Source organism: Suillus discolor (genome assembly GCF_016758755.1).
Source record: "Suillus discolor strain FC423 chromosome Unknown F5147scaffold_29, whole genome shotgun sequence".
NCBI classification, from domain to species: Eukaryota; Fungi; Basidiomycota; class Agaricomycetes; order Boletales; family Suillaceae; genus Suillus; species Suillus discolor.
In genome coordinates, this window is record NW_024541276.1 from 192344 (window position 1) to 204264 (window position 11921).

The window sequence follows — 11921 nt, forward strand, 5'->3', positions numbered from 1 at the left end:
CCGCAGGAGTAGGAAATGCTCCTGGCGGATATCCTGCGGGTGTGAATGCCCCTAGCTGGGGACCCCAGCCGTGAGGACCCGGTGGTAGCGGATGTTGGAACGTGTATCCTGTCCCTGGCGCCGACGCTGGCCAGGGTGTACCCGGAGGAGGTTGGGTAGGCACATAAGGTGATGGGTTGCCGTTTGGATACCCAGTGTAATCAGCCGAGAATCCACTACCAGGTGGTGCTCCATATATGTTTGGAAGATTGGCAGGAGGGGGGAAGTAGGAGCTTTGAGGCATGATAGGAGTAGAATGCGCGGTGGGTATGGTGGCTACGGGAGGGATAAATGGCGTGGTATTATACGGTGTCGGGGGGTAATATGGGTATTGCCCTGGCGTGCGGGGCTGTTGAGCCCACGCAGGCGGGTGGTGGTTTTGAGGTACTGGAGGAATGACTGGTGGCGCGAGACTTTCGGGAGAGGGAAGGGGGGGTATGAAAGGAGTATTGGCTGTCTCAGGTGATTCGAATAGCATTTTGAGCTGGTGTTCTAGATATAAATGCGATTGCAGTGTGTGTCACGCCGTCACTGACAGAAACCAATAAAGGCATCAATTCGGGGTTAAAGCATAATGGTATAGAATTCGCCTCACAGGAAATGCAAGGAAACCTAGGTCACGCTTATTAATGCACAGGTAACTCAGGACGTATAGCACAGGCTCAACTTGAGGTGGTTCAAGGATAAATTCGAATAGATTGTGCCGATATCTCGGTCTGAGTGCTCAAAAAGGCCTGAGAAGGGAGCATCATATCAACCATATCGCGGGATAGATGCCAGTATCTCTTTACCTGCGGGTACAGTTAGAGAACGTGCTCAATGTATGTGGTGAATCCAAATGGTGAAATCGACTGATTTCAGAAACCTCGTACGTTTCCTGCACTGATTCAATCCCACAGCCTTTCGAGGTTTAGACAGCGCTCGACACAGCTGCTGCTATAAGATTCAAGAAATGCAAGCAAACTGACAATGACCTTTAGGGAAAAAAAGAGGCAGTGGGAAGATGAGAAAGGACTTAGATGGGCCGACGGCTACCCTGAGCAAGTCAGTGATTAGTGGCTGTGCCTACTTTTACATAATTGCAACACATTGTCACATGCATTTGTACATCCGGGGACCGGGGCGTTAGTTATGAATCATGATGGCATCATAATGCAGCTCGAGCGCCTTCAGGTGTAAGTAGTTAAGCGCACGATGGAACTTTGCGCGCCCGCTGAGCGGCTTCGCTGTGCTCTTGATGTGAGAAGTTTCCACTAGATTACTTATCATCCAAGTTGGATCTAGACGTTGGATCCGAGCTTGGACAATTAAATGTAGTCACCACCGCGTATCGCACGAGTATGTATAGCGTGAGGATGACAACCGATGTGACAGATCAACACGACACGGGGTTCCTTGGTTTTCATTTCCATTAGTCAACCTAGGAATTACTTCTTGAATTGGACAGCAGACGAGTTTTGGGGCCCCAGCTACTGATTTGAACAGTCGGCGCTGAATTTGGAGTTGTGATATCAACGCGATAGGCCCCTGCTCCTGGACTTATGACGCACTTGCTTCCAGGAGAAACCGGAAGTGTTCAAAGTGTATATTCGCAACACATAATATTCCGACACCTACAATTCTATGTTTCCCTAGCTAGAGGTTTAAGTGATCTGAGAGTAAGTTAGAAGGGATAAGACAGTCATCCCGCCTACAACCAAGGCGGTTCCACGATGTTTCAGCGGCACCAAGTTCGCTGATGTTGGCTAGCATCCAATCGCAGGTGCGGTCGGAATGAGGGTCAAAACTGTCGACCCTGTTGTACCTTTCGAGGCCCCCTTCCGTTTCAGGGCTCCAGCGTTACACTGGGGACCCTATGCTCTTGAAACTCGCCACAATTCGGGCTTGGCATGGGCAATGCCGGTAGTCATTGGGGTGATCATTCCTGGTCCTTCATGAACCATTCGATTCCCATGCTGAAATGAATGTAGATCCGATCACGACGATGATCTCGGAGGCAGAGCTCTAACTTGATCATCTGATCGATACGTTGATTTCGTTCAGAGTTGCTCCGACGAGAATCGCCTGATCATACGTTCACAGCTCAATGCGGGGATGGGGCCTTCCTTAGATATGACAAGGGTTAGCATAGAGTACGCGACGTATGATACATCATGAAGCATGGCGGAAAGCGTGACGGTACGGGGCCATCATGAAGTGAGGTTTAGTACAAAAATGTTGGGGGCCTTGAAACCGAGACGCTGAATCGAGTAGTTGTCCTTCTTCGACAGACCGTCAAAGTAGTACTTGTCTCGAAGCCAATCTACAGAGGTTGTATGAGACATTGCATAACAGCAAAGTTACACGGATAACTCACCAACCCGTTTATACCGATTTGGTGCAGGGGTGGTGTAATACATGTTCCAAGATGCACCGGAGGCATTATTGTGCGTAGCGGCCCTCTTTACTTGTTCCTGGAGCCTTGGAGGGAGAACGTTGAATTCTGCATCGGTCACAAAATTCTCTGTGTACCTGGGTCGGTAAGGTTAGATTCGGACGTTAAGGCGGCTGGACAGGTACTCACTCTTTCCAAATCGTGCTACAGACATCGCCCATAGTAACACCACGGTCATTGTGCACTACCGTGCACCACGGACTGGACTCGGTAATGATGATAAGATCTTGAACGCGGGGAAGCGTTGCAGGCTCGTCTTTGGCAGAAAATGGTATATCACGATCCCGGTCATTAGGATTGAAGCCGCCAGTAGAACCTTGTGTTTACGAAACATTAGCTCTTATCGGATATCGATTCTGAGACGACATACCAGTGACAAGGTTGAACATGAGGTGGAAGCCATGGTTTGTACCAGACATGATCGGGTGCAGTTGCAACTCGGTATTGAGCAGATAAAGATCAGTCTGGGAAAGGACTGGACCGTCTGTTTGGGCGCATCGATCTGTATGCGACACACAAAGCTGAACAATCGCACTTACAACCTACTCCTGCAGACCACTTGCTCACAGTTGAATCACCCATTGATGTGAGCGTCGTATGAAATGATGGTACTAATAGGAATTGATGGGAATCTACGACAGGATGATGTGGTATCCAAAAGAGATGCAGAACACAGAAGAAACGGGTGTGTTGGGGTATAGAAAGTACTGGTACAGCAGCGCTTTAAATGGGGCTGCTCAACGGCTAAGTCAAGCTATGCACTTGTTTGAATTACACGAGGTCGGCTGTGTTACATAAGTGTTGTCCGGGTCCCGCTGGAGATTAGATTAGATTAATATCTGACTAAGTGTTGGGCTCTTTGAAGGCCTTTTGAACTCGAACCTTCTTCCTTGATTATACCAGATTGATATCCGCACCTTCAGAATTAATGGCTCCCAAAGGTGGCAACGCAAAAAAAGAGAGTGGTCGAGCCAAGAAGGCAGAGAACGAGGCGAAGAAGCAAGAGGCTACAGCTGCTGAGAAGGTGCGTATATCAGCATGGCCTTTGTACAGAATTCTTTAATCTGTGTTGACAGGGGAAAAAAGAGGCTGAAAAATGGGAGGATGGCGCCAAGGGAAACAAAGCTAAGGAGGAAAAGGAAGCCAAGCGTCTAGCCGAGCTCGCCCGCAAAGCCGAGAATGCGCGGCTGCTTGCAGAGGAGGAAGCTGCCCCTCCCGTAAAAGTCAAGACAGCACCCAAAAAGAAGAAAGATGTCAAACCAGCTGGTCCCGGAGCAATCGCAGCTGGAGGCAGCTCGAGTCAAGAAATACCAGCAACAGAGACGAATGTCAAGGATGAACCGCCTAAGGAGATCGAAAGCTATGCTGCAACTGGCATCGATAATGCACTGGATCTACTGGAGGTAGTGACCGCAAAGATGGACAAGGCCAGTGTAGGGCAACAAGCTGCAGGTATCGAAAGGCACCCAGAGGCAAGATTGTTTCTTCCTGAGGCTATGCTAATAACTGACACACTTACCACCTAATAGCGCCGATTTAAGGTGAGAACTCACTTGATGGTATATTTCTAACACACGATTTATAATATCCCTAGGCTGCGTTTGAAGCCTACAAGGAACGCGAGCTGCCAAAACTGAAAGACGAGGTACAGCCGCATCCCCAGTAGGCGAAGTACAAGGCTAACGTACTATTTACTCAACCGCAGCATCCCGGGCTGCGCCTGCAGCAATATCAGGTCAGTGCCGCCGTGAGCGCAATTTCGAGATGTCTGACGTTTGAATATACAGGATCTGTTGCACAAGCAGTTCCAGAAATCACCGGATAACCCGTCAGTCATCAGGCTTATACAGCCTTTTTAATATGACGACTGATCCATGCGTATTCATCATTACAGCTTTAATCAGGTCACCATCGCTTATGACGCCACGAAGGACGAGAAATTGCAGTCTCTCAAGGAGAAGCAAGATGCTGTGCAGAAACGCTTGCGTGCATAACGATCGTTCTGATGTGATAATTGTAGGAATTGGACATTGGCAGACTCGGAAGTCGGGGTGTATGATAAAGTACTAGCGTTGCTGAAGTTCGATTTACTATCTCTAGAAGAGACTTGATAACAAACATCTGGACCTGTCCATACGCATTCTCACAATCTATTAACACTGCGTGTATTGTTCGTGCGATTGGGCTGTGAAACCATCAACTTGAATCCAGATTGAGTCAACCGAATTTCCTTTGAGAAGTGGCCAAGTGACATGACAAAGGTCTTCGCATCGATAGAGAACACAAAAGAACTACAAGGACTGCCCACGACACCGCATTTCCGACATACCCTGTATACTGTAAATAATAACCTGTGTTCAAGCTGCGATTGTTGCTGCGCTGGCCTACTGAGTGTTTCTTCCGGTCCCTGAAGGCAGTGTAGCTGCATTTGCGATTATGTAACCACGGATATTTTTTTCGAGTACATATAAGTTCAAAGTTCGATGTCGTTCGAGGCAACACACGACTACTTCCCACCTCAGCACTAGCCACGACATGCCAGATATTTCGATCCTGACCCAACGTGCAAACTCTTTTGCATCACCCAAGTCTACTCAGCCCACAAATTCGCTTGTTATAACACAAGTTCCTCGAACATTTTTCCAACCTTCGATAATCAATGCTTTACGCGACCACTTTGCTACGTACGGCGAGATTAACCAATGGGTGCCGATAGCATCATTTTGCCGTATAATCCTGGTATATTATGCAGAGGAGGCCGCTGAGGTCGCGAAGAACGCTTGTGATCCTCTTATTTTGACTCTCCCACACAGGTACGTGGTCTGATTCGAAGTACTCATCGTGTTTCTCATTTTCTTTTTGCGCAGAATACCCACGGTTTTGAGAGTATATCGTTCCGAACCCAATCCCATATTTTCACCGTCGTCACCAACGGCAGATGAAAATTTATTACGTCCTCCACCAATCGAAAAGAACTTCCTTATCTCACCACCTGGATCCCCACCCATCGGCTGGGAACAAATTCGTGAAGAACCACCAAATGCTACGCCTCTCGCGGATGATCTTATAGCTGCACTTCACAAGTTGAAACTGCAGGAGAGGCGGTCTAGCCGAGAAGTGCTACTGGAACCTGAAGAAGGCGTAGGTGTGGGGGTATACGTCGAGGACTGCGATATGAATGACGATGATGATGATGCGGAGGGGGTCGACTGGGAGTATGGTTGTCCATCCCCGGCCAGGCTACGATGGAAACCTATAGCAACAGCCATGCCACCAATGCGGGTGCGATAAAAGTTGTGTAAGTCTTATATTTCACCTTTCCTTCAGGATGATACACATCAGACCTGTTCCGAGACCTACATGCGGACATCTTGATATTGCCTTTTTTTCTGACCCTTCTTGCCTCAAGTAATGATTTAAACCTGGTGCTAATCTTTTTTTCCACAGTGTCACTGCAAATTGTTGTACTATACATATACTGTCGGCACACTGTATATCACCATGTGAGCGTCTTTCCTTGTGCTTTTCTCCTGATGAGATACTTCAGACCTGTTCTGATCCTTGTGGAGATAACTTCTATTGCCAAATAATTTTCTGATCCATGTTTATCATGTCGCTTTGAACTTGATGCTGACCTATCGCTTCTAGGTTGTCGGCATCCTTTATGGGGCCTGTTTTGAGATATTATAGCATCATTTTTCCTAGTCATTTGTAATGGACTTGTATAACAGCCATAACCACATGCCTGGACTCTTACCGCAGCCAGAAACATACGATTACGAATGTACTTATTTCAATTGAGGTAGAATATTATGCCTTATGTTGTTTACATGTTGTGAGATGTTTCTTAATTATTGCCGACGCTCTCGAACTTTTGCGCTGAAGGCACCAATGTCACATCCCCGAGCTTGGCCGCTTCAGTACCTCATACACATGTAATCAGCGCTCAGTGAGACTGATCATTGACATAAACGAGCTAGAAGTTTTAGGCGCTATGTTGTCATCATTAAATATTGTTCTATCTCCCCCAAACACCGGTTTAAATTTAACAACTCTAATACTAGTATGCGCAGTCCACGGCGTTGTACATTGTGGCCTGGAACAATTATGTAATGTCGCGAGTCGGCATGGATTGCCAAATAAGGAAGTTTGAAATGCACTTTGCTTATTGTTCTTGGACGAAGCATTGTTCTCTTGGTCGAGCAGCAACCCACCGTCCTTATTCTTCTAAATAACAAAAGGCCACGCTCGCCATGCTTTTCTGTGATAGAGCTTCGCGTTTATTTCTTGCTTCCTTCTCACTACACGTTTCTTAGTTCGACATGTTGTCGAGCATATTTGCTGCTACTTTCGCCTTTGGCGCGTCTGTTGGTGAGTGCGAAGCTGCATAACATTGCGCTCAATCTGTCTGACGCTAGCCATTGCTCAGTCGCACAATCTTCTTCTTCTGTTGTATGCGTTGCGGGTCAATGCTTGCAAGGTTATTCTAATACAACTCGTGAGTCAAAAAGTTACTGGAGCATACATCGTCGTACTCATGGCTATGATAAGTTGGAGCAACTCTTTCAGCATCTGGAATATCGACCGAAGTCCTTCTTCTTCCTGGGCAATATACATCCACGACCAACCCAGAGCTACTTCATGAGCTGTTAACGTCTTCTTCTGCCAAACTTTCTCCGTCCACTGGCTTCGGAAGCTCGAGTGCTGGATCTTCGGTTTCTCTTCCACTCAACATTGCACTTCAACCTGGTCTTGCTATCTATCCGCAAGCTTTCTATTCAGGACAAGGATCATATTCAAGCCTCCCCACGTCCCCCGTCGGAAATACATCCATTCCATTTACTGCTTCCTCATTTGCCCTCTCAGGGAACGTCTGGGCAGCTGTATCAGCCGGAAGCAATAGCCGTGTCATTCTGTGGAACTCTGTTCCTGACGTCAGCCAGCTCCCTGCGAGCGCCTCAGGATCCCTATCGTTACTCAACTTGCAATCATCAACCTGTTCACCGGCTTGTTCCGGGAATGGCATTTGCTCTGCTTCTGGAACATGTCAATGTTCAAGTGGATTCACTGGTTCATCTTGCGAGTCATGTTCGTCTGGTTTCTTCGGACCGGAGTGCCAGGCCTGTCCGTCAGGGTGTACTTCATGTGATGATGGAATCTCGGGAACGGGGCGTTGCTTGGTGCCAGTAGTGTCAAACCTGCCATCGAGCTGCAACTGTATCAACGGAGAATGTGGTGCTAATGGACAGTGTACCTGTATCGGCGGCTGGACCTCGGCGTCAAACGGAACTCAATGTGCAGCATGTGCGGCCGGTTTCTTTTTAGATACAAGCGGGAACTGTGAAAGTGAGTTACGACACGTTCTTTTTCTGTCTTCCCAATCTCATCTTTGGTTCCAGTCTGTCAGTTAGGTTGTCAACAGTGTGCCGATGGCACCGGGGACTGCATTTCTTGCGCATCGGGCTTTACTCAGGACGGGAACGACCGCACAAAGTGCGACGCCCTTCCGCAAACTACGTCAAATGGTACGGCTTGTCCTGATGGAAGCTACGGCGCTGGGTCTACTTGCGCGATTTGTTCGCCGCTTTGCACGACTTGTACCGGGCCGAATTCGAACAATTGTGTTGTTTGCGGACCTGCCACGTACAAGTTTAATGGGTCATGCGTGACGACCAACACCGGGGGTGTTTGCTCAGGCTCCAATCTGATTGCTAATAATAACAAGCATGAGTGTGATAGTAAGTGTATCGCACTTTGCGCGCTTAGCATGTGCTCAATTTGCGATTCTCAGCTTGTGGACCGAAGTGCACGACCTGCCAGATATCCAATTTCAATGCAGCATCCACTGTTAATCAAGCTCAGTGTACCGGTTGTCTTCCTGGCTTCGTCTTGTCACAAGGGCAGTGTGTGACGAGTTGTCCGTCTGGTACTTTCCTCTCTCCTCAAGATAATTTGACGTGCACAGGTACGGGTTGTCTCATCCCAATTCATTACTAAACTAGACTGACGTTATCATTTATTTAGCTTGTTCTTCATCCTGTACCAGCTGTGTGGGAAGTGCTACCAACTGCTTGACATGCGCGAACAACTTGCTGGCTTCAAACGGGCAATGTGTTAATTCTTGTCCCTCCAACACGTTTAGTTCTTCTGGGGCATGCATTTCCTGCCACCCAGACTGTGCAACATGTTCAGGCGCATCCTTTAGCCAGTGCACAAGTTGCAACAAAGCACTCCCTGTCCTTACGAGTGGGCGCTGCCTCGCTACTTGCAGCCAGAACCAGTATTTCGACACAACGTCCTCGACATGCCAGTCTTGCGATTCCAGCTGTGCTAGCTGTTCAGGCGCCGGTCCAAATAGCTGCCTCGCTTGCTCAAGTTCTAGTCAAGTTTTGCGTGGGGGTGCTTGCACTTCAGCTAACTGCACGAGCGGTACAAGTGTTGTCCCAGGTCTTGGAGCATGCCTTTCAGAACTTGTAGTATCTTCACCCTCTGGTACGAGCTCAGGCGCGGTTCCTTCGGGGCTATCGACTCCTACCATAATCACGACCCAGCGATTGCAGTGGTGGGAGATTTTGCTCATGGCGCTTGGATGTGCCTTCATCTTTGTGACCTTTTTGTACTGCTGGCGCCGGCGAGCTCGCAAGCAGCGAGCAAAGGACACAGCGGCATTTGCGTCTGCTAAGGCCCTCCACAAGCAAAGCTGGAGATGGCGACTTGCCCGCTTTGGAGAGAAGCTTTTTGGGCACAACCGTAGCCCGCGGCCTGAGTCGGAGAGTGTGGCTTTATGGAAACTGCGCGCTGCGGAGGAGGCACGGCACCATAAGGAAATGGAGAAGCTCATAGGTGCACAGGAGTACTCTTGCACGGGATCGAGCCGATCTCCTTCGCCTCTCCCCTCGCTTCATCCCTACAAGCGTCGCGGATCACACGATTACTCCGATGCTCATAGGTTGTCGGCGGGTTCCATGTATTCCCAGGTGACAGGGAGGGTTCGTTCCGGACCTGAACCTCGGCAGCCTGTCAAGTCGAACCCTTTGACTTCTCGGTTTTCAACAACGACATTTGGATCTTCGGTACCCAAGAAACCAAATGTGTTAAAACGTCAGCCAACACCTTCTAAATCGTTATCCGCCGCTGAGCAGTACGCTGCGTCCGTAAGACAGTCCCCGGAACCTAGATCGGATTGGATAACACCTTCAAATACGGGCGGATCTCGCAACCCTTTCCGTAATAAACAAGCTATGTTGTCATAATTCAGCATGAACTTTTGAGGATTAGACTGGATCTTTACCTACCACGATCTCTACAAGTTTATAGCATTGTACACATCTTTTCGTCACTATACTGTAGCTTACGACTATGATTCTGGCTGCTCTTAGATAACGCCACTCATAAAGAGTGTAATGTATGTAGCATTTTTAGGTAATTTAGCTGTCCCTGCAAAAATTGCACTGGCACGTAGTGAGAGTTGGCTAGGTTTGAAGTTTATTCCCCTTTGTGTTCGTCCCTCAATGGAGGTTTCCCAGTGCCTGTGTTGCATCGAATGACCGCGCGAAACTCTACAGCCAAACACAGCATTGCGGGAGTTAACTATATCCATCACGTTGAATCGCCAAGTGCCCATCTCCGTCCCAAACTTCCAATGTGGTACCACGGCGACGTCTGACGCCACGTGTATACGCACGGCTTCAAAGACTCCAAATTTATTGATATATGTCATTAATTAACGTTGAACTTTAACGCTCAGTACTGCACATGACAGCAGCGATGACTTATAAGCGGCCCGACCGCAAAGTGGGGATTCCGCTTCCCCACATTTCTTCTGCGCTTGCTTCTTCCGTGACCGGCGCCTCATGGATGGAATATCCCAATGCTCCTGGGATGCTGGTCCAACTTCGTCTGCCTCCTTTGGCGATATCCCTGGTAATTTGTGCAGTCCTACAGATGATTGGCCACGTCCTTTCCGAAATTTGAACCATGACGATGCCTGGGATCACCTGGCGGCAGCCTCCAACCTCCACAGCGTCAAATTTGACCCGACTGGACGGTGGCGGGCAGATGCCCTCAACTTCCAACCTTGCGCTAAGACCTCCTCGCAAGACCGTTATGCAGTTCAGCAGATACATATTCAGGGACGCGTCTGGACCCTGTCTGCGGTTTTTGATGGTAGGCGCAGTTTTTGACAATGTGCTTGTCATTGTGTCGTTACGGGGAATTATTCACAGGTCACCTCGGCAGCCATACCGTCGAGCATGTGGCTCATCACATGCCCATCATTGTACGGGAACACTTGGAGTTGATCACTCAGAAACACGGTGACCGTGTTGTACCACCACCTTTAATTGCGGACATGTTTGCGATGGCTATTCGCGCTTTCGATGACGCCATCGCTAATGACGTCCTGGAACTTTTCCCGGGCGGTTTGTCATCTTTGTCTCGCTTGTCGGACTTGCAGATCCAGAAAGTTCTCGATGATCAACTTTCAGGAGGGCAAAATTACACGAAGGCAAGGCTGTGCTTGTATGGTACTACTGCGCTCGTAGCTCTTGTTGACCCTGATCATCAAAATCTATGGCTCGCCAATCTAGGTGACTGCCAAGGACGTACGTAGGACGTGACAATAATATTTGTCGTGACGGCTAACGTTCTGATTCAAGTGATGGTCTCAGAGACTGATCAGAAAGCGTGGAATGTCGAGGTTTTAACGCGATCACATAATGGAGAAAATCCTCTCGAGGTTCAACGCGTCATGAATGAGCACCCTGGTGAGCCAGAGTGTATTTTGGATGGTCGTGTGCTTGGAGCTATTGCACCCTTTCGATGCATGTTACATTCAAATTTTCAGATTTCACTATTCGCTGACATGCTCAATTGAACAGGTCTAGGAGACACCCCCTTCAAACAACCACCCGAGTTCACTCGACGTATCCTCTACAATCTATACCCTGGTCAACATGACACATCACCTTGGGAAGAATTTCTCATGAGGAACCACACGCCTCCATATATTTCATCCACGCCGGAAGTCACGCATTATCCCCTTGATCCATCGCCCCGAGCTCCTCGCAGATACCTTATTCTCTGCTCAGATGGGTTCACGGACATATGCGGCACAAACCAACATGTAATTGTTGATCGGTGGGCCCGTGCGGCCGCATGTAGTAGCTCAAGAGAGCTAGATGAAAAAAGTCTGGCCCTCCGACTGCTTTGGCAAGCGCTTGGTAATGATCCGACGAGCGTATCTCGTGTTCTGACTTTGAACATGGACTCACCTTGGTTAGATGATGTGTCTATTGTTGTACAGTGTTTATAATGTATTATATGGCGATAAGTCTGAAGAACATACTTATTCTACTTTAACATGCTTGCTAACCCACATATGGAATTGTTGTGGTCGACTAGTGTATTTGCTATTTGTTTACCGTTGACAAATAAGGACAACCAACGG

At 48.4% G+C, this 11921-nt stretch overlaps 5 protein-coding genes across 5 annotated transcripts; 4 read left to right on the plus strand and 1 right to left on the minus strand.

Moving 5' to 3' along the window:
* Positions 1-1967: 1967 nt before the first annotated feature.
* Positions 1968-3228, minus strand: F5147DRAFT_178245 (uncharacterized protein). Its single transcript, XM_041428413.1, has 5 exons — positions 3013-3228; positions 2844-2957; positions 2603-2789; positions 2396-2550; positions 1968-2341 (listed from the first exon to the last, which is right to left on the minus strand). Exons 1-5 carry the CDS (start codon positions 3053-3055, stop codon positions 2229-2231), a joined length of 612 nt encoding a protein of 203 aa, XP_041292549.1. The 5' UTR covers positions 3056-3228; the 3' UTR covers positions 1968-2228.
* Positions 3229-3327: 99 nt separating this feature from the next.
* Positions 3328-4651, plus strand: F5147DRAFT_695855 (uncharacterized protein). Its single transcript, XM_041437404.1, has 7 exons — positions 3328-3497; positions 3550-3945; positions 4003-4014; positions 4068-4118; positions 4179-4208; positions 4261-4301; positions 4368-4651. Exons 1-7 carry the CDS (start codon positions 3402-3404, stop codon positions 4465-4467), a joined length of 726 nt encoding a protein of 241 aa, XP_041292550.1. The 5' UTR covers positions 3328-3401; the 3' UTR covers positions 4468-4651.
* Positions 4652-5008: 357 nt separating this feature from the next.
* Positions 5009-5764, plus strand: F5147DRAFT_577270 (Calcipressin; the record flags this gene model as incomplete). The annotated part of the gene is made up of 2 exons (XM_041431386.1): positions 5009-5286; positions 5341-5764. The coding sequence occupies 2 exons, from the start codon at positions 5009-5011 to the stop codon at positions 5762-5764; spliced, it is 702 nt and encodes a 233-aa protein (XP_041292551.1).
* Positions 5765-6654: 890 nt separating this feature from the next.
* Positions 6655-10003, plus strand: F5147DRAFT_612942 (growth factor receptor domain-containing protein). The gene is made up of 6 exons (XM_041432472.1): positions 6655-6844; positions 6903-6971; positions 7025-7819; positions 7873-8211; positions 8265-8438; positions 8498-10003. Exons 1-6 carry the CDS (start codon positions 6796-6798, stop codon positions 9724-9726), a joined length of 2655 nt encoding a protein of 884 aa, XP_041292552.1. The 5' UTR covers positions 6655-6795; the 3' UTR covers positions 9727-10003.
* F5147DRAFT_695865 (phosphatase 2C-like domain-containing protein) lies at positions 10001-11919 on the plus strand. Its single transcript, XM_041437405.1, has 4 exons — positions 10001-10639; positions 10699-11076; positions 11131-11295; positions 11353-11919. Exons 1-4 carry the CDS (start codon positions 10327-10329, stop codon positions 11784-11786), a joined length of 1290 nt encoding a protein of 429 aa, XP_041292553.1. The 5' UTR covers positions 10001-10326; the 3' UTR covers positions 11787-11919.
* Positions 11920-11921: the final 2 nt, after the last annotated feature.